This window comes from Hypomesus nipponensis, chromosome 9 (assembly GCF_054491055.1).
Source record: "Hypomesus nipponensis isolate SF chromosome 9, ASM5449105v1, whole genome shotgun sequence".
Classification (NCBI taxonomy): Eukaryota; Metazoa; Chordata; class Actinopteri; order Osmeriformes; family Osmeridae; genus Hypomesus; species Hypomesus nipponensis.
Window position 1 is genome coordinate 1560779 of NC_140369.1, and position 24222 is coordinate 1585000.

Genomic DNA, 24222 nt, shown 5'->3' on the forward strand with positions numbered 1-24222 from the left:
CCAGGTCATGTGATTGGGAAGCTCCAGGTCATGTGATTGGGAAGCTCCCCAACATGGCTGGCCTTCCTGGCTGTTGGCAGGTTGCAAAGCATTCTGGGTCTCAGACAAGAAGTGTCTTGGTTATCAACAACTAGAAGCTTAGTTGATTGATCAATTTTCCTTCCACCATCTGTGCCAGAAACCATCATAAAACATATGTCTTACAGTTTGTACATGTTTAAGGAAGAGATGCAGGCCTCCTTCTTAATGAGGTGCAGTGGTCATTCAAACAGACTAGTCCTGACAGCCGTGTGTAAGAGACACATGTCAGATATGCAGAGACTATTGACTTGTTTGCCCTGAGGTCAGTGAAGATGCAGTCCCTGCAGGGCAGCGTTTAGAGAGCGCTGTGTCGACAGGGAGCTGTTTCTGCTGAGCCAAGCTGGATGGACCAGACCCCTTCATGCCAGGGAAGCAGAAAACCTCAGTCCCACCTCACTGGTTTCATCACCTTCATCCATGGGATCACTTCATTCTCATTAACAATGTGTTAGCATTCTCAACATGTATATTGTGGGTTTTTGAAATGTTTGTTTTGACAAGGCTGGATGAAAATGGATAAACAAAAAAAAAAAAACGTCATTTTGATATAATGACATTCTGTCCACCGCTCCATGTACGTTTGACATTTGATGCCTTTAGCGAAAACACTTGTATCCCACGTTCAAACAGTGCATGTTGAAATGAGCAGAGGATCAGGGGTAAGAAGCGCGTCATGAACAGCAGCTACTTTGGGTTTGCCTGTGCGTTTCAAGGATAGGTTTCAAGCCCCTGACCAGCATCTCGTGGACGTGTCACTCACATCAAGCTGCATGCTGGGAGTCAGTACCCAGCCTGCTGAGCAGAGCCTGGAAATCACCTGTCTGGTAAACTGAGACAGATCGTTTTTTGGCTTCATTTAGGAGGCTCCTTGGACAGACACACGCACACGCACGCGCACACACACACACACACATATACCATACAGTATAAACACACACACAATGACTAGCAACAATGAACAAATGACACTTCCAGCCACACACAGATTGTTGCCAGTAAGGGCGTAACCATGGTTTAAACATTGGGGGAGTCCAAATGAATACCCTTTAATATATTTTTTTGTTGTGGTTAAGTGCATTGCCTAAAATTCTATAATACATGAATATTTTCACATAGAACATAATTTAGAGGACTACATTGACCATTTGAATTCACTTCTAAAGGAATAGTGTAATTTCTCAAAGACAGTGACTGCCTGCATTGTGACCACGCCATTTTATCAGAAAAACTGCGACTCATGCTTTATGAGGCTACTCGTTTTATTTGCTTAGCATTACACATTTAGCTCGGTATCAAGTTACTTACTGTCTGAAAAAAACGCGTATGTGTAACCGATGTGAATCGGTGAAAATCACTCCTCGGGTATGTAATGGGCCACCCGCGTCCACGAATAGCTAGCTTATCTTTGACGTAGCTGGTAGTGGTCGCGCTTGGAAGTCAAGAGGTGGAAACTTCGACTCCCAGTGGGGGTGAACATTGGCCAGATACCTCTGACCGGGCTTGCAAGACCACGTCCGTTACATACTTGTTACATATGCTTGACTGGTGGTCCAGTTTTCTCCGCTCTTTAGGTAACCTCCTCTCCTCCTCTCCAACAAGTTAACTAACGTTAGTCTACTTTCTTTGCACTCAACTGACTGACGAAAGTGTTTGGTAACCATGACAACGCAGAACGGCCAAGGTGGATTCAAACTAAATCACACAGAGGGGGGATTCACACACTTATGTTTTTCTTAACAAATGGAAATAAATTGAAAATAAATAAGACATAACAAGAGACCGATCCATTGACAGGGTTCATAAAAGGAGAACGTATATTTTACGTATTTTCTGCTGTATATTGGGGGAGACAGATTGTTATTTTCTCAATATTGGGGGGGGCACGACCCCTCTAAAGAATGCGTGGTTACGCCCTTGATTGCCGGAATAATATTTTTGGGTAGGCCTTGAAAAATATGGATAGGCATCTTTTCAGTTTCTTTACTTATTTACTTTGCGATGTGCACCCGGTGCATAGTTTTTCAGAGATATTTTCGTTTTTGGGTTGGCCTTCGAACAAATTGGTTGCGCCTTTGGTTTACACATGAGGACCTTGCTGTGGTAGGTTAGGTTTATAACAATAAACATAGTAAGTAAAAAAAACATAGACACACACGCACGCGCTCATTACATTTACTGGATTGTCTTCGTCCTCATCTTCATCTTGTTTCTCCACTTCAGACGTGAGATGGTTGGATTTTTTACATCATGAGCAATGGGATCCATTAAGTGCTCTCTGATTGACGTGATTCATCACGGCAGCATTCTGTTTGGCTGTTTTCAGCCTGCTTACAGCATGTTCTGTTCCATCGTTATAGATGTTGGTCAACATGGATCTGATCCTAGCCTGATCCTAGCCTATTCTGTACCGCTTAAACAAGTTTACCACCGCTAGCCTCAGATGTAACTAGCAATGGAGAAATATGCTTTACGGCACAGCATGCTGGGACCAGAAACACCAGCGAACAAGCTGATTCATCTGTGCAGTTCTGAGGGGGTGGGGGCGTACAGAGGGAGCTCGTACCAACGTCATGTGTGGTCGCTTTCTTCCTGTTCATGCTTCAAACCTGTGCACCTCTCTCTGCTGTGCACCTCTCTCTGCTGTGCTCCTCTCTCTGCTGTGCACCTCTCTCTGCTGTGCACCTCTCTCTGCTGTGCACCTCTCTCTGCTGTGCTCCTCTCTCTGCTGTGCACCTCTCTCTGCTGTGCACCTCTCTCTGCTGTGCTCCTCTCTCTGCTGTGCTCCTCTCTCTGCTGTGCTCCTCTCTCTGCTGTGCACCTCTCTCTGCTGTGCACCTCTCTCTGCTGTGCTCCTCTCTCTGCTGTGCACCTCTCTCTGCTGTGCTCCTCTCTCTGCTGTGCACCTCTCTCTGCTGTGCTCCTCTCTCTGCTGTGCACCTCTGTCTGCTGTGCACCTCTCTCTGCTGTGCACCTCTCTCTGCTGTGCTCCTCTCTCTGCTGTGCACCTCTCTCTGCTGTGCTCCTCTCTCTGCTGTGGCATCACTGTAGCAGGGACAAACTCAGGGACGAGGACTCACAAAGCATTCAGACCACGGGCGGAAACCCCAGGGGACCCCAGGAACTGCTATTGAGAAGCTTTCAGTGTAATTGTGCCCCCCAATGTTGATATCAGATTGTGGCCCCTGATTCTATCTGCATCTCTGGGGTGTGTGCCGTCTGAATCAGACCTAAGGCAGCTCCATGTGTGCACAGCAGCTTTTCCTACAAGCCCAGTCAGAGAGAGTGTATCATGGCACGCCTCCCCCCTGGTCACCCACCCCCCTCCCAGACCACCCCGCCTTCTTCATACCTCTCTCTCTCCTTCTCGCTCTCTCTCTCCCTCTTTCCCTCTTTACCTCTCTTGCCCCCTCTCTCTCTCTACCCCTCCCTCTCTACTTCTCTCTCTCCCTCTCTCCTTCTCCCTCCCCCTTTCCTTTCTCTCTCTGCCTCCATCATAAAAGATGCATGGCACTGTGCTGGGGAACACAGTGGTGACATTCAGCCTCTGCTCCTCAAACTGTGGGGAGCTAAATGACTGGGGGGGGGCATATCAAGTGAGAAGCGTATTGGTATGGAGTTAAGGTGGTATAACACGTGTTGCTATGGAGTTAAGGTGGTATAACGCGTGTTGCAGGATGTAAGGTTGACTAAACATTTCCTCTTCACAAAGAAGACAATCGGGGTGATCAGTAAAGCTAAATCTTTGTCTTTAAGCAATTGTTCAACAACAGCATCTATCTCATACTTTGACCAGAGGAGAGAATAATTACATAATTCTGTTTCCTGTTTCATTGTTCTATGTCCCTTCCCTCCATGAAACCCTATAATTTAAATTAGCTGACTTTTGACGAGAGGAAATTGTACAAATCATGTTTTTTTAATGACCCTTTCAGAATGAGAACCGAGAAGCACTTACTTATGTCAAGATTGAGATTAGGAATCATTAAAAAGATAATTGGGGAAATTAGCCAAAGATGACCTGCTGTTGCTGCCCCATGATATTCATAGACAACCATCAGGGCACAATGTTCAGAGTCCTCTCACCTTCCTTCTCTTGGTAACTCATCTCTCAACTGCCTCCATGGTTGCCTTATTCGCATTCAATGAGTCAAGAAATTTAGGAGACCATTGCTCCATTAGGGAGATACTGTAAAATCACTTTTTAGTAGGGAAAGTTTGATTTTTTTGTTCCATGTTAAGCAGCAAGAGTTGACTGCTACATCACCCTCCGTCAGGGTTTCCTGTTGAATTAGTTCCCAGAAAATAGAAATAAGATCAACTGGACTGTACTATGATGACACCCATCCAGCCACTTTGTCCTTGTCATCTGAACAAGATTACATTTAGATATTCCCTGATTTGCCAAAAACAGTAACAGACTTTCATTAAATTGAAGTAGAAAACTGCCAGCAGGCGATGTTGAGGTACCAACTGCCACTGAGAAACACTTCTCATTCTGACTGTGTCCGGTTGGACGTAAACCACAGCAGACAGCACCCGCCCCTCTGTACCTCCTCCAGAGTATTATACATACAGCAACTTGAAAGGACAGTCAGCCCAAACTGCTTAGTCATCAGAGAGAGAGTGGCCATTTTGTTTCTCAGTGTGCAGCAACCCATTACTCTTTTAATGATTTGTGTTGACTGTAGGGCCAGGATTTCTGGCTGCGCACACTCGTGGCTAATTAAGAGTTTCAATTTCAAAAGCATAGCATAGCATGTTCTATACTTTTACTATATTTCCCTTGAAGCAAACCTTTAGCCTAATTGCTCTGCTATTCCCTGCGACTGCAAATGGTAGCTTTGGCCCCACCGTAATCACATTCTGCAGTGATTTAATTTGATGACCTGGTGACCTCTCCCTCCCTCACTCCTTCTCTCTCTCTTTCTCTATCTCTCTCTCTCTTTCTCTATCTTTCTCTATCTCTCTCTTTCTCTTCCTCTCTCTTTCTCTCTCTCTTTCCTCCCCCCCCCCTCTCCTCTGCCGTCAGGGTCGCTGTGTGAGGCTTAGTCCTCCAGGATGAAGTTCCACCTCTTCAAGGATAAGGCGGAGGCCATGGTGGGGGCGGAGCCTACCGGGTCCAGCACCATGACCGCTGCTCCCCCCGCTGTGGTGTCCACCGTGGCCGACGCCCCCCCCTCGGGGAATGGGACGGAGGTCGAGAACAAGAACGACATGTTCGAGGAGATCAAGACCAAGTTCCTCAACGAGATCGACAAGATCCCTCGTAAGCTGATTGGCTGGGGTCGGGGGTTTGTGTATGATGTGTGCTTCCGGAGATTGACTGTGTTTTGAAGTTCTGGGTGATGTTCTAAGGTGTTTTTCTGTGTGGGTGTGTGTGCTTCCATGCTGTGTCTGTGTGTGTGTGTGTGTGTGTGTGCGCGCGCGTGTGTGTGTGTGTGTGTGTGTGGGCGGCAGTGCCTCCCTGGGCGATCATCGCCATCGCGGTGGTGGCGGCCCTGCTGCTGTTGACCTGCTGCTTCTGCATCATCAAGAAGTGCTGCTGCAAGAAGAAGAAGAAGAAGGGCAAGAAGGACAAAGGAGGATTTAACATGAAGAACATGAAGGGAGACGAGGTAGGAGACCAGCCGCTCTCAGAGACAGGAAGTAGGAGACCAGCCGCTCTCAGAGACAGGAAGTAGGAGACCAGCCGCTCTCAGAGACAGGAAGTAGGAGACCAGCCGCTCTCAGAGACAGGAAGTAGGAGACCTGCCGTTCTCAGAGACAGGAAGTAGGAGACCAGCCGCTCTCAGAGACAGGAAGTAGGAGACCAGCCCCTCTCAGAGACAGGAAGTAGGAGACCAGCTGCTCTCAGAGACAGGAAGTAGGATGGTGTTAGAGAGAGAGAGAGAGAGAGAGAGAGAGGATGTAAAATGGTTTAGAGAGAGAGAGTAATCGGAAGGTTGTTAAGAAGGACGTGCGGTAAAGGTTGAGATGCAGTTTTTACAGATTTACCAACCCCCAAAAAAAGGATTATGTCTCATGATGTGTTTAATAAACGATGATCTTTCATCAGCCCAGAGTTAGGAACACACAAGGAGAGCAGTCTTCTCAGTGTCGTTCTTGTTGTTGTTGGTGTTTAAAATGTGGATGATGTACCCCAGTATGACTTGTGATGACAAATGACACACAGTGTTCTGAGTTCCTCTGTAGAGAAGGCTGGTTTTAGGGTTCACTGGGGGTTAAAGGGCACAGCTGGAGAGGCGCTTCCCAGGTGGGAGCCATAATCTGAGGTGACGAGCGAGATGCAGGTCAAAGATAAAAGACGTGATTATGGAGATATGGAGCAAGAACATATTTCTATTAATTCCATGTGGAAAGTATCTGTTAATATCATATCTCATGACGGCAGAGTGGACCTTGCCAATATTAATTAAAACCAATTAACTGTTAATTAAAATTAATTAGCTGTCTCTACAATGTGACAAACGACCCAGGCAGTGTGTCATTTCTCATCACGCTGTTGAGTTGTTGTTGTGGAAGACACCCTAGTAACGTGTTGGTTCCTGGTGTGTTGTGTGTTGAAACCTCTTCCTCTCTCTGCTTTCATCCTCTTCCTCCTCCTCCTTGTGTTGTTCTCGTGTGTGTGTGACGGACCTCTGCTCTACGGTAGGTGGACAGCTCGAACGCCCCTGGGGGGGAGAGGGGTGGGGGGGGGAGAGGGGTGGGGGGGGGGCTTTCATGGAATGATGTCCTCCCAGATTCCTTGTTTTGGTTGATTCGTTCATCGTTTACGTTGTCATGGCAGCTTTAGAATGAAACAATGGATAGCTCTGACGTCATGAAGACCAGAGAGGAACTCTTAACGATGTGGCACATTGTTGCACCCGAGACAATGTGAAACACACCCAATATGCAACGTATTGGATTAAAGGAATAAGATGCAAGTCACAATTAACACTTTAAATCTCTGCATGTGCTGGAAAGGGCATGGTTGGGCTATGGCAACGACAATAATAACTGCATGAACAATGACTTTTTTTTGACTGTACATTTGATTTGCACCACATATGACAATGACAAAGACGCATGAAGCTCTCCTGGCCTGAAGTATGATCATACTGAGGTCACTTCAGCTTTAACAATAAAGACAGTGTCACCTAGCCAACGGCCTGTTGTCTGAGTGAAGCCATCACACAGTAGCAGGAAATCTACAATCTACACTGACACATCCAGGAAAAACAAATAGCTGGCTGTCTCGTTGAGCATGGAGCTGTTTTCAAGAACACACTTCTGTCAGAGGAGCAGACATTCAGATTATTCATCCCTCCTGGAGCCCTCGATGTTCTCTCAAAAGGCAGCACCAGCCGGAGAAACAGCAAGAGTCTAACGACTTCTCACACTCCAAGTTCAGAGGTCTTGGGTTCAGGGTTAGTTAAAAGACACGTTCGACTCCATCATCCTCCATGTATCCCATCGGCTGTGTGGTTGGCTTGTTCCCAAAAATGTTCCTCAACATCGTCAGGAATAATTTGTCTAATTCAATGCTTTGGGCGTTCAAATCTGGTCGAACATTTGGTTCTGAGGGACAGAGCTACTCACTGGTCAGGTGACCAGGGGTCCTGGTATCCTCTGTGTTGGAACCAGCATGCAATAGGGATGAGGGGTGGATTCGAACCAGGGAACTTTTGATCTCCTGAGCTATACTTAACCCCAGCGCACGCCTAGCTAGGACGGTGCTGTCATGCTTCTGCCGAGGCCAGTTCACACTGCCCAAACAAACGCCACCAGCCACCAGTGGTTGGGTTGTGTTGGTTTGGTGTGAAACGCCTGTCAGCGTTGATTGGGGCAGTGTGAAAACGACAGTTACCTTTCCAAACATTCCAAACCCTACAGCCAAACAGTAAAATGTTTGGTGTTTGTTGTTTTTTGTGGGTGGTTGTTGGGGCGGTGGGACCTGGTCTTAGGAGGAGATAAGCAGGTGAGCTGGAGTCACATGACGCGAGTCACATGACGCAGGTCTGAAGCTCCTCATCGTCTCCCAGAAGGCCTTGTGTCTGTCGTATGCTGTGCCCCCAGCACTTCCTGTTTACCCTGTGACCCCCGACCTCTGACCTTGCTCTGTCATGTGACCCTGCCGGCGCAGAAACACCAGGACGATGATGATGATGAAGGAGAGACAGGCCTGACGGAGGAGGAGAAGGAGGAGGAGGAGAAGGAGGAGGAGAAGCTGGGGAAACTGCAGTATTCTCTTGATTACGACTTCACAGATGGCAAGGTACGTGGGGAGGGCTATGCTGTTAGAGTCTGAAGTCAAAACGTTCGTTTTTCTTATACATATAGAAGGATTTGACTCGTAATGTCAACATCTAGAAAGGTGTAGTTTTTTGGTTGTTAAAATAAATGCTTGTTCAATTATAACATTGAAATGATTTTCTACGATGGAACTGCTTACAAAGAGGACAGCCTCGCTCCGCGTCCTGTGTCTTTTCAGATGAAGAAGCATCGTGTTTCGTCCTCTCATCTGTAGTTGCTTTCAAACACTAAATGCTCAAACGTCCCCCTGACTACAGAGCCTGTCACTTTCCGTCAAGGCTGAGTCTCATGTGAGCTTTGCTAAAACTGCTGTGTCGTTGAACAAATGTAAAAAAACGAAAATGTCAAAAGGCAAGTTCACCAGAATGGTGCAGGGGGATTGGGGGTAGCAGGCTGTGTGGGTATACTACAGTAGCAGACTGTGACATAAGACAGGCAAGGGAGGAAAATGCTGACTCATCGAAGAAGAAGGAAGTCCCTGCTGACTCACTGACGCAGGATCTGAATCAAAATCCTCGAGTCTAAAACAGAGACGGGTTTTTTTACCTCAGGTTTTGGCAGCCAAAGTCAACACCCACCCCTGGCAGTCGCGCAGAATCCTTTCTGTCTCTGAGCAAATGCTGTTTTGTTTTTTTTCCAGGCTAGAAATTTGACATTCAGGATGACATTGCAGCAGAATCCTTGTGTTTGATAGGGGTTTCATCTCCTGTGTGAAACCGTGTGATCTTATCCCGGTCACATCCCAGCTGCTGATTGATTGCGGGGCTCAGGTTGTCACCAGACTACAGCAGGCGACAGCAGCTTACAGACTGCAGCACACACACTCACAGCACATGAATGAGATAGTGAATGTAATATTACCTCAGGGAATATCCATAATGATGTGTGTGCATGTGTGTTTGTCTGTGTGTGAATGTGTGTTTTGCACGTGTGTGTGTGTGATGTGGTCTGTATGTGTTTGTCTGTGTGTGTGTGTGTTTGTGTGTGTGTGCGCTCATCCTTACAGCTCACTGTCGGCATCCTCCAAGCTGCGGACCTCATCTCCATGGATACCGGCGGGACCTCTGACCCCTATGTCAAGGTGTTTGTCCTGCCAGACAAGAAGAAGCACCAAAGCACCAAAGTGCAGAAGAAGAATCTCAACCCTGTCTTCAACGAGTCGTTCGTCTTTAAGGTACGACAGGTTTAGCCCTAACCCACACCATCTACCGTCACGATGCTGCACTGCTCCAGGGGATCACATCCTCTCTCCTGCTCTTTCTCCTTTCTCGTTCTCTCTGCTGCTCTCTGCCCTACTTTCTCCTCGCTCGCCCTACTCCTTTCTCGTGCTCTCTCCCGCTTCTCTCTCCTCTCTTTTAAAAGTGCATCGTCCTAAACAAAGAGGGGGAGGCGGGTCAAATATCCTGCATACCAAAGTCTTAATAAAAGAAGGAAACAGCATCCTAGAGGTGACCAGTGCAGTCCTAATGATTCCGGATGGTCCAGGCTGCTCTGCCAGGCAGAGCAGAGCAGCAGACCAGACTGTGTTGAGCCACAGTTCCCAGGCCTCTCTAATGAAGTCCTGGAGGACACTACACCCCTACACCCCTGGCCAGTTAAACGCTCCCTAAAACAGGAAACTAGGACAAATATGATGCAATATATTCACACCACAATGTGAAGAATATTCTGATACATAGTGTCTATTACCGTACATATATACAGTACATATGTATATGTACTGTATACAGTTTTTTCATATTTTCGCTACCTAAATATGCTTCGTTTTCCATTTTGTGTGAAGACACTTGCGTGCGTGTCTTGGCACAGTTTCCAGGGACTGAATAAGTAAACAGAAGCCTTGCAAACACTTAATAAAGCACGTTTTAGTCCTGAAAGACTGTAATACATTATTTTCAGACACTTTCCAAGACAAAAGAATAAATATATCTCCACGATAGAAAACATTTCCAAACAGTGTATTATTTAAAAGTCCTATTAGGCTACTGTATGATGACTCTCTGTACCCTATATCTATAGCAAGAAAGACAGCAACGTTATTTTATGTAGGCCTATGTAGGTATGCATGGTTTCTTTCTTTCTCTTTCTTTTTCTTTCTTTATTCCTTTCTGCCTTCCTTCCTTCATTCATTCGTTGACTCATTCCTACATGTGTTAATCTAAACCCGTCGTATAAAACTGCCCGCCCGCCCGTGTCGCTGCCATTCAGATCCCGTACGAGGAGTTAGGCCCGAAGACGCTGGTGATGTCGGTGTACGACTACGACCGCTTCTCCAAGCACGACATCATCGGGGAGGTGAAGCTGCCCATGAACACCCTGGACCTGGGCCAGCCCATTGAGGAGTGGAGGGATCTGGAGAATGCCGAGAAGGAGGAGGTACGCCGCTCCACAGATAGGACACATTCATGCACGGATCTGTCCATGAAAACAATATGATTCGTAGTAATGATAATCCGTTTCCGCAAACGGTTGAGGATAGTGGATGATTCTGTGGATGTGAATAACGTCTTGTTTCTATTTATCTTTCACATCCACTGGTGGGTCATGACTATAAAAATGGTATACAAAGTTACTATATAGTGTAGCTAAATGAATCATTAATAATGAATCATCTCTCTCAACTCTGACCAGCCTGAGAAACTGGGAGACATCTGCATCTCGCTGCGCTACGTACCGACGGCAGGGAAACTCACCGTCTGCATTCTGGAGGCCAAGAACCTGAAGAAGATGGACGTGGGCGGACTGTCCGGTAGGAACCGCCTCGTCCTCCCAGACGCCTCCTCACCACTTCACCACATCACAATTACTGAATCACTTTAAAGCCAAGTGCTGCTTTTTTTCTTTTCCTTCACATTTTCTTATTATGTTCTTTTCGTCACTATTCTATTTTATTTTATTCCATTCGGATCTATACTGTTCGAATCCATTCTGTTGCATACTTCTCTATTCCATTCTTTCCTAGCCCAGAGATGGCAAAAGTACACACATCCTTCACTTGAGTAGAAGTAAAGATACTCCTTAAAAAGGGCTGACTAAACCTTTTCCCTCAAGTTAAAGAAAATTAGTGTGGGCTCTGACTTATAGGCCTACTTAAAACCCTTGTGTTCTCTTCAGGTCATTCTGACCCATCTGTCATTGTGACCCACCGTCGTATTGCGACAACTTCACTGCATACAAAAACAAAGTGAAGCATTTTCTTTTAACCGTTTGGCTGTCTCAGACCCCCCACATTGCGAAGGTTAAAAGAAAATTATTTTCATTTGTTTTTGTATTGGGTAAAATTGGGTAAACACAGCGATGGTTCGTTATGAACCTTTGGGTCATGTGACCCGAAGACAGCACAAGGGTTAAGTAAAAGGTAGCCACTACACCTGTTTTACTGTCACGCAGGTAACTGTGTATATAGGCTACAATAGCCTATATAAGTTATTTTATAACCTTTCAAAATGTTTAAAAAAAACATCCACTTCCAGTTGAACAGACTCAAGCAATAGAGAAGCAGTCTGGTTGAATTTGGACCTGTGTGGTTCTCCTGCAGATCCATACGTGAAGATTGCGCTGCTGCAGGGCGGTAAGAAACTGAAGAAGAAGAAAACCACGGTGAAGAAGAACACCCTGAATCCATATTACAACGAGTCCTTCAGCTTTGAGATCCCCCTGGAAACCATGCAGGTACAGGCTGAGCACAGGGAGAGCGTGGCGTGGACATCCTTCACACACTCACACACACTCACACACACTCACACACACACTCACACACACACCCGTGTTCCTCTTCTGGCTGATAGCATACATGTGACATCACTTATAATGTTGACTACTGTGTTTCTCTCCTTCATATACGTTAGCGGTAAACATCACTGTACATTTGCATGTAGGCCTACAGCATTTGTAGGGTTAGTTTTCATCTTTTGGTTTCAACTTCAGTTTTAATCTCCAACAAACTGACCCTGTGTCCTGTTATGCTTTTGGTCTTGGTGTTTGTGAAAGGTTCAGTTACAACCTCTCACATTCAACCAGTAAGACTCCTGAACCATAATGCACACTTGACAAGTATTTACATGTGTCACATTTGTAGTGATGTTACTGTCATTTTTTATTTTTTTTCTTCCTCTCATACAAACCCTGGGTTTTGATGTAGATCCCTGTGTTTTAGCAAGGTGAAGTGGCGACCAACAATTTGTTTGTCCTGATTCCTGACACTTGCAGTCAATCAACCTTTGCCATCCACAATTATTCACTTCAGTTGAGTGTTTGCATGTGTGGTGTCTGCCACAAAGAGAGCTCTTGTTTCCCTCCCAAACGACCCTCCAGTCCACGATCGATTTGGGCAGGAGGGCAGCATACATGGGTGGCATGTTCCACCCACATCTTGAAAATGGCAAATCTGTCCCCCCCACTTTTTATTAAGAAAATCACATTCAACAGCCGCATCCTCAGTAATTACATTTAGTCATTTAGCAGACGCTCTTATCCCGAGCGACTTACAGTAAGTACAGGGACATTCCCCCTGAGGCAAGTAAGGTGAATTGCCTTGCCCAAGGACACAACATCATTTTGCACGGCCGGGAATCGATCTGGCGACCTTCAGATTCCTAGTCAGATTCCTTAACCGCTCAGCCATCTAAAACAAAAAGCTGTCACCACCACATTTGAAAACAAATCTTCACCCCAGCTTCGCGTCACAGTGTTGGCTGTGCGCCGTTCCATCGACGATGCGGACAAGTGTTACCTACATTTCACCTCCCTCCCTCCCTCCTCTAGAAAATCTTGGTGGTGGTGACAGTGTTCGACTACGACAAGATCGGCAAGAACGACGCCATCGGGAAGATCTTTGTGGGCAGCAAGGCGACGGGCCTGGGGCTGAAGCACTGGTCCGACATGCTGTCTAACCCCCGCCGACCCATCGCCCAGTGGCATCCGCTGCAGCAGGAAGAAGATATAGACCAGGCACTCGCCGGGCTTTTTGCAAAGAAGTAACTTCATCTCCCTCCTGACCGCCTAACAGACTAACTCAGAAACCCCTTAACCCTCCCTCCTCAATTCCTCCTTCTCTACCCCACCCCCCAACCCCCCCTAAACCGTACACTGCATGAAAGTCATGAGTTACAGATGGCGAAGGTGACTTCGTCAAACTTTGAAAAAAATAAAAGAAATTAAAGTTAGACATCAAGAGTATCAGCTTATAAGAACATACATCCTCACACCTTTGCATTTCACACGTTTATGCGAATGACGAGAGCGAGAAAATTGATTGAATGATAATTCATGTGTGAGGGATGGATTGAGTCAGGGTTTCATTTCTCATTACGTGCTCATAGGAAAAGCTTCTTACTTACCCTTGCGGACTCTCCATCAGCGCGCTAGTTGGGATAGCGACGCTGCTGGTGATAGACTCGTTTAGTTTATGCAACATTGTGCATGCCTCACTTATCTCTACCTGCTGCTTGGCCATGACATTCCCAATAGTCTCCTGTTCTAAAATCATATAAGTGTGCCATACCTTGTTGTAGATTGTAGTGTTGTTCGGAAATTGTATCACATAGAATCTGTTTAAGGTCTACTTAGTGTACTACTGCAAGAGAATCTCGTTGACGATGAATGAGGTTAAGAGAATGCAAAAACATGTTTTTGTTTTTTTGGGGAATGTGCTTTTAAAAGAAATTCACAATACGATTGTTTTCATTTGACCCAAATGTAATTGTTGGCCTCAAAAGAGACGAAGAGACACAGGATGTAAACCAGCCACGGACAACACACTGTCACACAAGATAGGTGTTGTGTTCGATGATTACTCTGTCCATTGACGTCACTTTTTTTTGTTATTACTATCTTCTCTTTCATAATTCCACAGTTATGTCATCTGTAACAATGGAACCTGTTGGGCCATCTCCATGGTAACAGACACAGGTTACAGTGCTTTGAGACTGATTTGAACCCTCAGAGGAATGAGAAGGGTGCCTTGTCTGGTTAAACACTTTCGTTAACCGTAGACCCCTCTGTCTAGTCTGGTGTCCAGTCTGGTCTAGCGTTTTGGACCGTTCACCTGTCCAATACACTACACCTGATCAATCTCAAACTGAAGGATTTAAAATGTCTGTTGAAACCGTCAAATTTCATAAGTGAAGCAGTTCATTCTCCTTAGAACCAGTCAGGGAATCTGAGAATGTGCCATTTGCACTTTGTCCCATGCTCTGTTTGACCATTTGGATGTAAAACAGATAACTTCTCCACGGTTAGGATGACTGAGGGGTGAATGCTGCTATTGTAGCCCATGTGACTACATGCTTCTGTGGTGAAGAGATCTGTACTGTACCTCTTCAGCTTGAAAAAATGGTGTCATCCCAAAATATGGTTTGTTTTGTCCAATGAATAGATTCAATCACTTAACTACAGACGAAAAAAAAGAAGAAAAAAAAAATGCATATATTTACACATATTTGATTAGATGTTTTTGTCATCCCTCATTCAAAACAAAATGTTGGGAATTTCTATTAAAGAACATAGAAGAAAAAATATTTTACAAATACTTGCAAAGCAATATGCTATATTTGATAACTGAGGCTCTTCTAAAACAAAAATCCGTTTGTTGACTTGGTCGTAGTGTTCGTGGATATACAAGCCCCTCTGGTCAAGAATCTATTCTTCAAAATGTCTTTTGTCAAACATACAGTGACATCAACAAATACAACATTTGATTAATGGGACATGAAAACCAACGGCATGATGACACACTCGTAAATGCTTTGTATGTTTTTGGGGAAGGAAATCTTCCTTCCACGGTCTTGTGCCACATGATGAGCACTCCGATGCCAAAGTCCTGAAACAGAAAGACTTCCTCTTCATCCACAGACGTTAGTTTGGTGTGACAAGGACCTGGGTTTAACTGCTGGCACCAGCGCTGTCTGTGATCACAGGAAAATGGTGTAGCCACTGTCGCAGCAACTGTCATCTGAAAGGAGTCCCACAAGGAAGTCCTGCACGCAAACTAGATGGGCAGTGATATATAGGTAGGGGACAACACAAGTTAGGAAGGGTGATTCGATGTCTACTACTTCATACTAGACTACACCACATTATACTAGACTGAAATACTTCATACTAGACAATGCTACTTTAAGCTAGACTACACTAAATTATACTAGACTGAAATACTTCATACTAGACTATGCTACTTTAAGCTACACTACACTATATTATACTACATTGAAATACTTCAAACTACACCACACCACATTATACTAGACTGAAATACTTTATACCAGACTATGCTACTTCACACTAGACCACACAACGTTATACTAGACTGCTCCTTCCAGGTAGACTAAACTACTTCATACTAGACATGCTCGACAAGGTGAAAGCTAGAGTACCACTCCATTTATTGACTTGGTAGTCGTCCCCACCTCTCTCCTTGCTTCTCCTAGTATGCCTTGAGCTAAATTTGTAATGACAGCATGTATCTCTAAAATGTAAATAGCCGCATGCTTCAAGAGGAACCATAACTCGATTGTGTGTTTGTGTGTTTGTGTCCCTTTTTATAATAAAATTAAGAGAACAACAAAAAGATGAATGCACTGACTTTCACAGTTGATGTATTTTCCCTTGGCTGGATTCAGGACTAATAGTATGTTTGAATAAGTCGGTGTGGATTTGACAGGCTCTTTTTCCCCGTCTGTGGATCGAGTGTTTCCTTTTTACTGTGATAGAATAGATCATGAAGCCGCATGCTTGTTTTACATCATCTGCCTTTCCTCTGTGATTTCAAGTCTAGTTTGTTGACCCCCTAAATATATCACAACATTCCTGGGCTATAATTCATGCAGTTATCAACATTTACTTGTTTGCAATTGTTCAGTGATATGTATGTGGACTTCCTTGGCTGGTATATAGTTCCAAAAGAAGTCATTTATTAGCGCCTTTGTTTTTTTAAATAAAACTATATTAATAACACTAATATTAATACCTTAAGTGTCGCCTTGCTTTTACCCTGCCAGAGATGTGTTGACCTGTGTTGGTCTCGTGGTATTTACAGAAGCTGGCACTAGTCTACCTGCCTAGTCTTAGTTAACACATGTACAGTAAACAAAGTGGATACTGTAACTGCAGAGACAACTAAACGACTTGTAGCCCAATTTGTTTTGAATCCATTTGCACCTTGACGTTCATACCTCACTCCAGACTGGCTGCCATGTTTGGGTTTAGGGATCGTCACAAGAAGTTCAGCCTGGTACATATTTTGCATTAGGGGAATGGGTAAAGCTTGGTGGTTAGAGCATGTGACTACAGATCAAGAGGTCCCAGCTTCAAACAGACTCACCCTGTATGTCGAATCATCTGCAAAACAAACGCACTTCCTTAGACCCAGAACAGATGATAATTTCTGTAATTATATTGATCATGTTTATTTTAGATTTATAGATCTATATTATCTATGTTATAATGAATCCTTGTGGTGAAGTCAGATCTTATGACTTTGTAAATAATTGGTTGTAAAAATGTTACATGTAAATTGATATTAGTTGTTTTATTTAAGTTGTTTTAAATACTATGCTGAATATAGATAAATGCTGTTAATGGTTTACCCAATTAACTGATTCAAACATCGCTCGGTAATACATATGCAAGGTCATTTCTTTATGGTTCATCATGTAGGCTAAACAAAATGCCTTCTTTTAATAAGTGAACTATTTTTAAAAGGCTTGACTTTTTGTGATCAGTCATCTTGCATACATTCATCGAGTTAATTTGCTTTGCTGCCCATATAAAGCAAAAATAAGGGTCAGTATATTTTTTGTAATCAAACAATCGATTGTTTTAACCAGTTATGACTTCAGATGTCGGATACAGATTCATTGTCATGCCAACCTTCAATCAGTCTGGACTCATCACCGTATCTTCCTCTCACTGACTGGATTGTGAAGATGAATAAATAAGAGTTTATTATGTTCACACCAAACTCTGCTGAGTGTGTCTGCTATTATGGTTGTTTTATGAGTGTTTCATAAGTTGCTTGACAGCAACCATGATACTTTGTTGTGCTGTCCGAGCGGCTCACTGTGTTCGCCATAGGACCAATCGAACCTGTGTTAAACGTTCCCTTCGTGGGCTGTAGAAACTGAATGGGTTTGTCGCGTTAAAACGGCGACGCAGGCAACAAAATCTCCGTCTTCCTAATGCTCTGAACGCGGGGCGGACATTATCAGAGTTAAATTCGCAACGCAATACTGCCGACCTTGCTGCTTACGAAATGGTTCCTCTCCATTCAGATCACTTTGCACCCCCATGGCCACCAAACACGACGTCCAAAGAACTGCCCCCCTACCCTCTCCCAGCACCTCAATGCCCCTTGCCCTCCATCACCCACCCACCAACCCCCCCTCCCTCCTCTCCCCACCTAACAACGTGGACAAGAGATATGCTTGAACTCGATTCTTGTTTTTGTCTCGTTGTAGATGTGTGTGTGTGTGTGTGTTCGTAGTTGTACCTTTTGTGAACTGCATGATTTAGTGATCTAGGGACCTGTTGTCCAGTTTAACTGACGCGGCTCCTACCAACTCTTGTATCCATGTATCGGTCAGTGGTGTACAAAAAAAACCTCAAGGGAACCAGATTATGGGATGTCTTCGTTCAGACATATCTATGTTATCGACTAATAAGAGGAAATAAAAACCCCTTTTCTGTAGTTTTGCTTCAGCGTGATTTGTTGCAAAGTATGGTCTGATTTAAGGGATCCTCAAGGTGCTTTACCACATATGGCCAGTAGAGGACACCGTAGAACAGTCAATAGCGGTTCATTACACAAGGCACGATAGTTACGGTACAGCAATGTTCGGACCTTAAAATGTTCGGACTCGTGAGGCAAAAAGTTTCAAAAGGTAGTTTTTAATGTTCTTTGTTCTAGCAGAGTTAACAATCAGAGTCTGAATGGTGAGCAGGGTCTACATAGATCGTTGATTGCTGATCTGCCACAGGTGAGGATGGTTGTCTACCCCGGGAGACTCCGCCCATGCCCACGCACGGAAAAACAAACAAATAGGGAGGTAGTAGAACACAGGATAAAGAGAAACAGAAACAGTGTCACAGCCAGGGGCGTGACAACGATCGCACATAGCATGGTGGAAAAAAGTACATGTACAAGTACAACAAGTACAACAAGTACAACAACATTTTAAGACTGTTGAAGCACCAAATGAATGTTGACTACAGAAGCCCAAATAAATATATTTATAATTCAGTACAAATTCCAGTGACTTGATTAACCACAAGTATACATTTAAGCTTCTCAGAAACTGAAATCTTTGAGTGCTCTGACGTTCTCATGCATATCACTTCATAATTACAAAAAAAACATGTTATTAACATGCGAGAGCTATTTTCTGTGCACTGTAGAACCATCAAAATCTTTGTTGTTGTCAAGTTGAAGTTCATATGTAAGTATTGTGGGGAGTGAAAAAGGTGAAGAAGAAAAACATAGTTTACACCGAAGGTCCACCTCATTCTCAGTCTTATGTTTAGAAAAGTGACCCTTTTCACTTACAGAACTGTGTAGGAACAAGACACTCTGGTTCCAGAGCATGACGTGTCCTGACCCAGTGGACATCCCAGAGGGTGGACAGTGTGGGGTGGACAGGGTAGAGGCTGGTCTCCCCACCCTCTGGTCTCTCCACAAGAGGGTGGAGAGACCAGGAGGGTGGAGAGACCAGGAGGGTGGAGAGACCAGGAGGGTGGAGAGACCAGGAGGGTGGGGACACCAGAGGGTGGAGAGACCAGGAGGGTGGGGACACCAGAGGGTGGAGAGACCAGGAGGGTGGAGAGACCAGGAGGGTGGAGAGACCAGGAGGGTGGAGAGACCAGAGGGTGGAGAGACCAGGAGGGTGGGGACACCAGGAGGGTGGAGAGACCAGAGGGTGGAGAGACCAGAGGGTGGAGAGACCAGGAGGGTGGGGACACCAGAGGGTGGAGAGACCAGGAGGGTGGAGAGACCAGGAGGGTGGAGAGACCAGAGGGTGGAGAGACCAGAGGGTGGAGAGACCAGGAGGGTGGGGACACCAGGAGGGTGGAGAGACCAGAGGGTGGAGAGACCAGAGGGTGGAGAGACCAGGAGGGTGGAGAGACCAGGAGGGTGGGGACACCAGAGGGTGGAGAGACCAGGAGGGTGGAGAGGGATGTGAGTGAACCTGCTACTTTAGAGGCTGCAGTGAGTTTGGTGGTGTTGTACTGTGGTGGTAGATAAGGTAAAACACCCCTCCCTTTCCTCCTCCTCTTGGGATTTGTAATTCCTCTTTTGCTTAGTTTACTTTTCCCCTCCTCCTCCTCTCACTTGGACAGTTTGCTGATGACTCTGATCAAGGCTCCGTTTTCGTCTTTCAGTCTCTGATTCTCCATCTTTAGGTCTGTCTGGACCTGCAGAACATGTCAAATACATAGATATAGGTCTGTCTGGACCTGCAGAACATGTCAAATACATAGATATAGGTCTGTCTGGACCTGCAGAACATGTCAAATACATAGATATAGGTCTGTCTGTACTTACAGAGCATGTTAGATAACACACAAACACAGCAGGAGGTTAATTAACCCTCAGGTGGCTTTAAATCCAAAGCTACACATGTTGTTCAGTTTTCCTACAGATCAATTCCATACCACTAGTTTTATCGATGTGCTTAAAGATGTAGTGGTCTTTGGCACTAATACTACTATTGTTTAATTACCATGAATGGCCCAGAAAGTCATTTAATAACTTAATTGTTTCCTACAGTTCAAACAACCATGCTGGGTGCAGAACGGCTTCTCTCTATCCATCATGCTTCATCCAATCACCAATGGAGTGTCAAATCATTCAGATCATATTACAATCAATAGCTGATTCAGATATTTCAAATTGTATCTGTAGCCAACAGCGTGATTCACAACACAAACCACATGACATAGACTTCTTATCACCAAAGCACATTTACCACTGGCAGACCAGTGGTGTGTGTCTGTATTCAGAAATCTTGTGTCCAACCAAACAAGAGGTTTTTGTTGTCTGAGGCCTAGCAGGGTAGAACACTGCAGGCGCTTGAGAGGCTTGAATGCCAGAGGCTTTCCCAAACGACATGTCAAAGCTCCACATACATCGCTGGGTCTAATGGAGCGTAATGGTGACAAATGATGTCAGTTGGAACACAACAGATGATCTTGTCCCACTGGAGTCTGACACAGTGGTACCAAGACCCAAAGTATGTGACTGAGTACACCACCATAGAAGTAGTGGACCATTTGTCCCAGGGTTTTCTCATCTCTCCTCGGTCCAGGGAGAGACATTCTACATTCTAAAGCTAGTGAAAGAATCAGAATTACTGTTGTAATTATTTCCCCACCAGGGTTTTTATTAAGTAACTCTTACCTTTATCTCTTCCTCCATGTCGGAAATCTTTCTCTCCAAAGCACGCTTTTCCTGTAGAGAGAAGACATGTTGAATATGATTCAGGATGTTGGCCAACTGATCCAACATTGACGTGAAAACATGAACTCATTATGAAGTGTGTATCTGACCTTCTTTTCTGTTTCAAGTTGGATGTTTGACCTACAGGACTCCACTCCCCTCCCTGTCCTCTGTGGGATAAACATACAGTTACATCGGTGACAACAACTACAACAAAAACATAAAACTTAAATGTTTTTTGTGAACATTTTTTATAGTTTAGTTTGTGAAAAGCCTCAAAAGAGAATACATTTTTAAGACATCCACACACCTAAACTGAAGAAACAAATACCAAGGATTATTAGATCAAATGTTTTGATCCTGGTTTAAGTAACAAAGTAGGGGACTATATAATGTGAGTGTGGATGGATACAAGTGGATGGTAATGAGGGATGAGCACCTGATTGGCTCGTTCCAGCTTGGTCTGTATCACGGCAAGTTCCTGTTTACTTCCCTCCAGGTGAGTCTTCAGCCTCTCATTGGTCAGCAAGGCCTCCTCATACATCTGCATAGCAACCAAAAAACAAAAATGTTGTCAACCACACCATTCTCTCCAAACTGACTCACCTCAAAGCACAGTCCATCTATGGGTCTACCTCGAACTACCGGAGCCAGTTAAGCCTACCCCACGACACATACTCAGTCCCAAGATCAGGTCTGCTTTACGGGATACACCAAAAGCGGCAACCGCCGGCCAATTTTTACTTACAGATCCTGTAAAGCAAATTCCATGATTTGCTTCTCAGTACATTACATACATGTGAAATGAGAAAGCATGTGTAAAGCGTGAATACTTTGTTGCACTGAAATGTGGAGCAGGGGCGTTGTTAGACCCTTTTTACTGGGGCACGTGCCCCAGTATAAATCTGCTGTTCCCTGGTAAAATCCAAAGTTTGAGTTTTAACGATTTACTTTATTAGTCAGTGCATTCATTTAGATTGATAATCCCAGAAAAAACGAACACCATATCCCAATCATTGCTTGTAAAATCAAAGCAGTTTAACCGAAAAACCGATGCCCGCAGAGCCACCTCCTGGAAATGAGTCTCTGCCGGTTGAGATGTCTGCAAATTCTAGATGGCAACATCCCGGACACCAAGGAAAATATAATCATTACGTTTTTACATTGAAATACATTCATATTTAAATTTTAAAGAGGTAAATTCAAAATCAACAAATTCGGTGGTGTTTACATTTCAATATTAAGGAGCCTAATCAATGCCTTTTTAAATTTAAAACATGATGTCACTGATTTTGCTTCCACACTTTTGGTGTGTAAACGGTTTACCTTCTTATAGTTACCGGAGCCAGCTGCCGCCTGCTCTGCCCTGCGAGCAGCGAGTCGGTTCTCCCTGCGTTCAGTGTACGAGTCGGAAGATCTGTCTTTCAATCCGTCAGCAGGTCCGGAGGAGTTCAACCTGGGCCGCAGCAGAAATTCAGTATATTCAAGATATTTATTGTCATGTATACGGTTAACAAAGTTAGTCCATACAATGACATTTGTGTAGTAATAAGAATTTCAGTAGGCCTATTACAATTTTTTTTATTCATTTAAATTATAGTGTTAATAACAATAGTAGCTCATATAGGATTAGGACTTAAATCTTTTAGGCTTAGAATTTGAATTCAAACCTATTTGGTACAGATGAAAAAAAAAAACTTAAATACATTTAAAAAGACCTATGCGGCATCACTCCTGTTAGCTGTGAAATCTGCCGGTGCTTCATAGTGATGGACACAAAACATCTCGTGTTCTCATTCTGTGATTCAATAAATGTGTTAAGTAATACTCACCGAGATACTCTGTCATGCTGAAAACAAAACAAAATCAAATGTTACAATTTACAAAACATGTAAGCCAGTCAAATGAAAAACAAGAAGATTAACACTGTGTGACATAATTTGTTATCTAAAAACAAGATTTTGTAGGTCATATGTTTTTATTTCATGAACATAGCTTAAAAGACCTTTATAGAAAAATATTTAGTAAAAAAAAAAAGAAACAATCGCTCATTCTAATTGGTTCCAGGCAACCGGCCTCCCTGGTGATTGGATTGTGTATTCTGGCCTACGATGTACCTCAAGCCTGTCTGGTTTTGACACAGCATGAAAACCTGGTCAAACCACAAGCAACGCTGGCTCCTATTCATCTCTCTGTCAGGATGTTCACCACCCCTACGGGCGGGCTCACCTGGGCTCAGCTGGGCGTGTTTGCTTCCTATCTCAGATTTTTTGACAAGCTCTTAGTCATAACCTGAGAACAATTCTTCAGCCAGGCACTCCTGCGTTTTCATGCCAGGACAGAGGAGAGTCACCTTGCACAAGGCATACCTTCAAACGTGACGTCACACAGTACATTCAGTCAGCACACCTTTCTATCCAAAGTTCCAAACTCAAACAAGGCATTTGAGCCCGGGGACCTCTAACATGCCCCACCGCTCCTATCCCCCTCTTTGTTCTATGAGGCCTCCGCTCTCATCAGACCAGCAGGGGAATGAAGACTTGTGTTTAGAAAGACTTGAGGCTTTGCAATGTGTGTCTGGCATTATTTTGATAGCTGTCGTCAGAACATATGACCGCCCTGTCACCTGGCTGAACAGGTCTGACACACCAACCAAACCATTTCAGGTGACTTCTTTTATCTTCCCAGGTATAAACAAAAGACAGTCACCGATCTGGTCAACAGCTGATCCAGGACACAAGAGGTCACATTTTGTGGCGGTTCTACACAAAGACAAGTGTGTTTGTTGTCCCCGGGGATCTGGCAGCCTCCCCCACACCAGCGCTGGAGGATCCCAGCATCTCGCCAAACTGAGGAGGGACCGAGGAAACAGTCCTAAGAATAAACCAAGGCCCAGGGAGAGAGATAACTAAACACATCCAAACAAGGTAACAACTCTGGTCGTGGCTGGAGGGCTCCGCTGGCTTCTCCCTGCTGGACTGTGTGAGGGGATTGGGTTGAGGTCGCCGGGTTATTGAATCCAGAGACATGTGCTGCTTCCTCACCATAACAGAAAAGAAACAATGTCGAACATGTTTGTTGTAACCCTTAAATGTCTTCTGAGTTTAGTAAACACGGTGAGGGCAGAGATGTCATACAGGCGGATGGCTATAGGATGAGTCCAGCAACTGTAGCTCTGCTACTCTCAAGGACCTGAGAGACAGAGGCTGTAGCCCCCTATCCTCCTGAGTCCCTGCTGTCCCTCCCAACCCCCCGGCCCTCACTCCCACACCCGTCTCCCTCGCGGTCTCAGCCAGAAGGTTCTGTGGGTTCGGGGTCCTCACAGCCAGGCTCTCATTAATAATCCCTGGTCAGTGAGTGGACTTCCTGTAACTCTGGTTCAAATCATTTACTGCATACACAGAGAAAGAGAGAGA

The 24222-nt window shown here is 44.7% G+C and overlaps 2 protein-coding genes across 3 annotated transcripts; one reads left to right on the plus strand and one right to left on the minus strand.

The window, feature by feature from the left end:
• The first annotated feature begins 5116 nt into the window (after positions 1 to 5116).
• Positions 5117 to 16333, plus strand: LOC146272264 (synaptotagmin-2-like). 2 transcript variants are annotated; one of them, XM_084706112.1, is made up of 8 exons: positions 5117 to 5347; positions 5539 to 5696; positions 8207 to 8338; positions 9383 to 9550; positions 10585 to 10752; positions 11008 to 11125; positions 11915 to 12048; positions 13141 to 16333. In XM_084706112.1, the coding sequence occupies exons 1-8, from the start codon at positions 5140 to 5142 to the stop codon at positions 13354 to 13356; spliced, it is 1302 nt and encodes a 433-aa protein (XP_084562238.1). In that variant the 5' UTR covers positions 5117 to 5139; the 3' UTR covers positions 13357 to 16333. The 2 variants fall into 2 exon arrangements, with proteins under 2 accessions (XP_084562238.1, XP_084562239.1); XM_084706113.1 differs by having other exon boundaries at positions 8216 to 8338.
• A 1912-nt stretch (positions 16334 to 18245) lies between these two features.
• On the minus strand, positions 18246 to 23644 carry LOC146272265 (protein phosphatase 1 regulatory subunit 12B-like). Its single transcript, XM_084704052.1, has 7 exons — positions 23516 to 23644; positions 22639 to 22655; positions 22133 to 22262; positions 21246 to 21350; positions 20917 to 20976; positions 20768 to 20818; positions 18246 to 19782 (listed from the first exon to the last, which is right to left on the minus strand). The coding sequence occupies exons 4-7, from the start codon at positions 21348 to 21350 to the stop codon at positions 19696 to 19698; spliced, it is 303 nt and encodes a 100-aa protein (XP_084560178.1). The 5' UTR covers positions 22133 to 22262; positions 22639 to 22655; positions 23516 to 23644; the 3' UTR covers positions 18246 to 19695.
• Positions 23645 to 24222: the final 578 nt, after the last annotated feature.

Bases quoted from the DNA above. Each gene is read 5' to 3' on its own strand.
- LOC146272265 (XM_084704052.1), bottom strand. From the start codon at position 21,350: ATGTATGAGGAGGCCTTGCTGACCAATGAGAGGCTGAAGACTCACCTG. The intron at 20,819-20,916 runs GTCAGATACACA...TTCTCTCTACAG, and splicing joins AACTTGAAACAGAAAAGAAG to GAAAAGCGTGCTTTGGAGAG. The intron at 19,783-20,767 runs GTAAGAGTTACT...CATGTTCTGCAG, and splicing joins ACATGGAGGAAGAGATAAAG to GTCCAGACAGACCTAAAGAT.
- LOC146272264 (XM_084706112.1), top strand. From the start codon at position 5,140: ATGAAGTTCCACCTCTTCAAGGATAAGGCGGAGGCCATGGTGGGGGCG. The intron at 10,753-11,007 runs GTACGCCGCTCC...AACTCTGACCAG, and splicing joins AGAATGCCGAGAAGGAGGAG to CCTGAGAAACTGGGAGACAT. The intron at 11,126-11,914 runs GTAGGAACCGCC...GTTCTCCTGCAG, and splicing joins GGACGTGGGCGGACTGTCCG to ATCCATACGTGAAGATTGCG.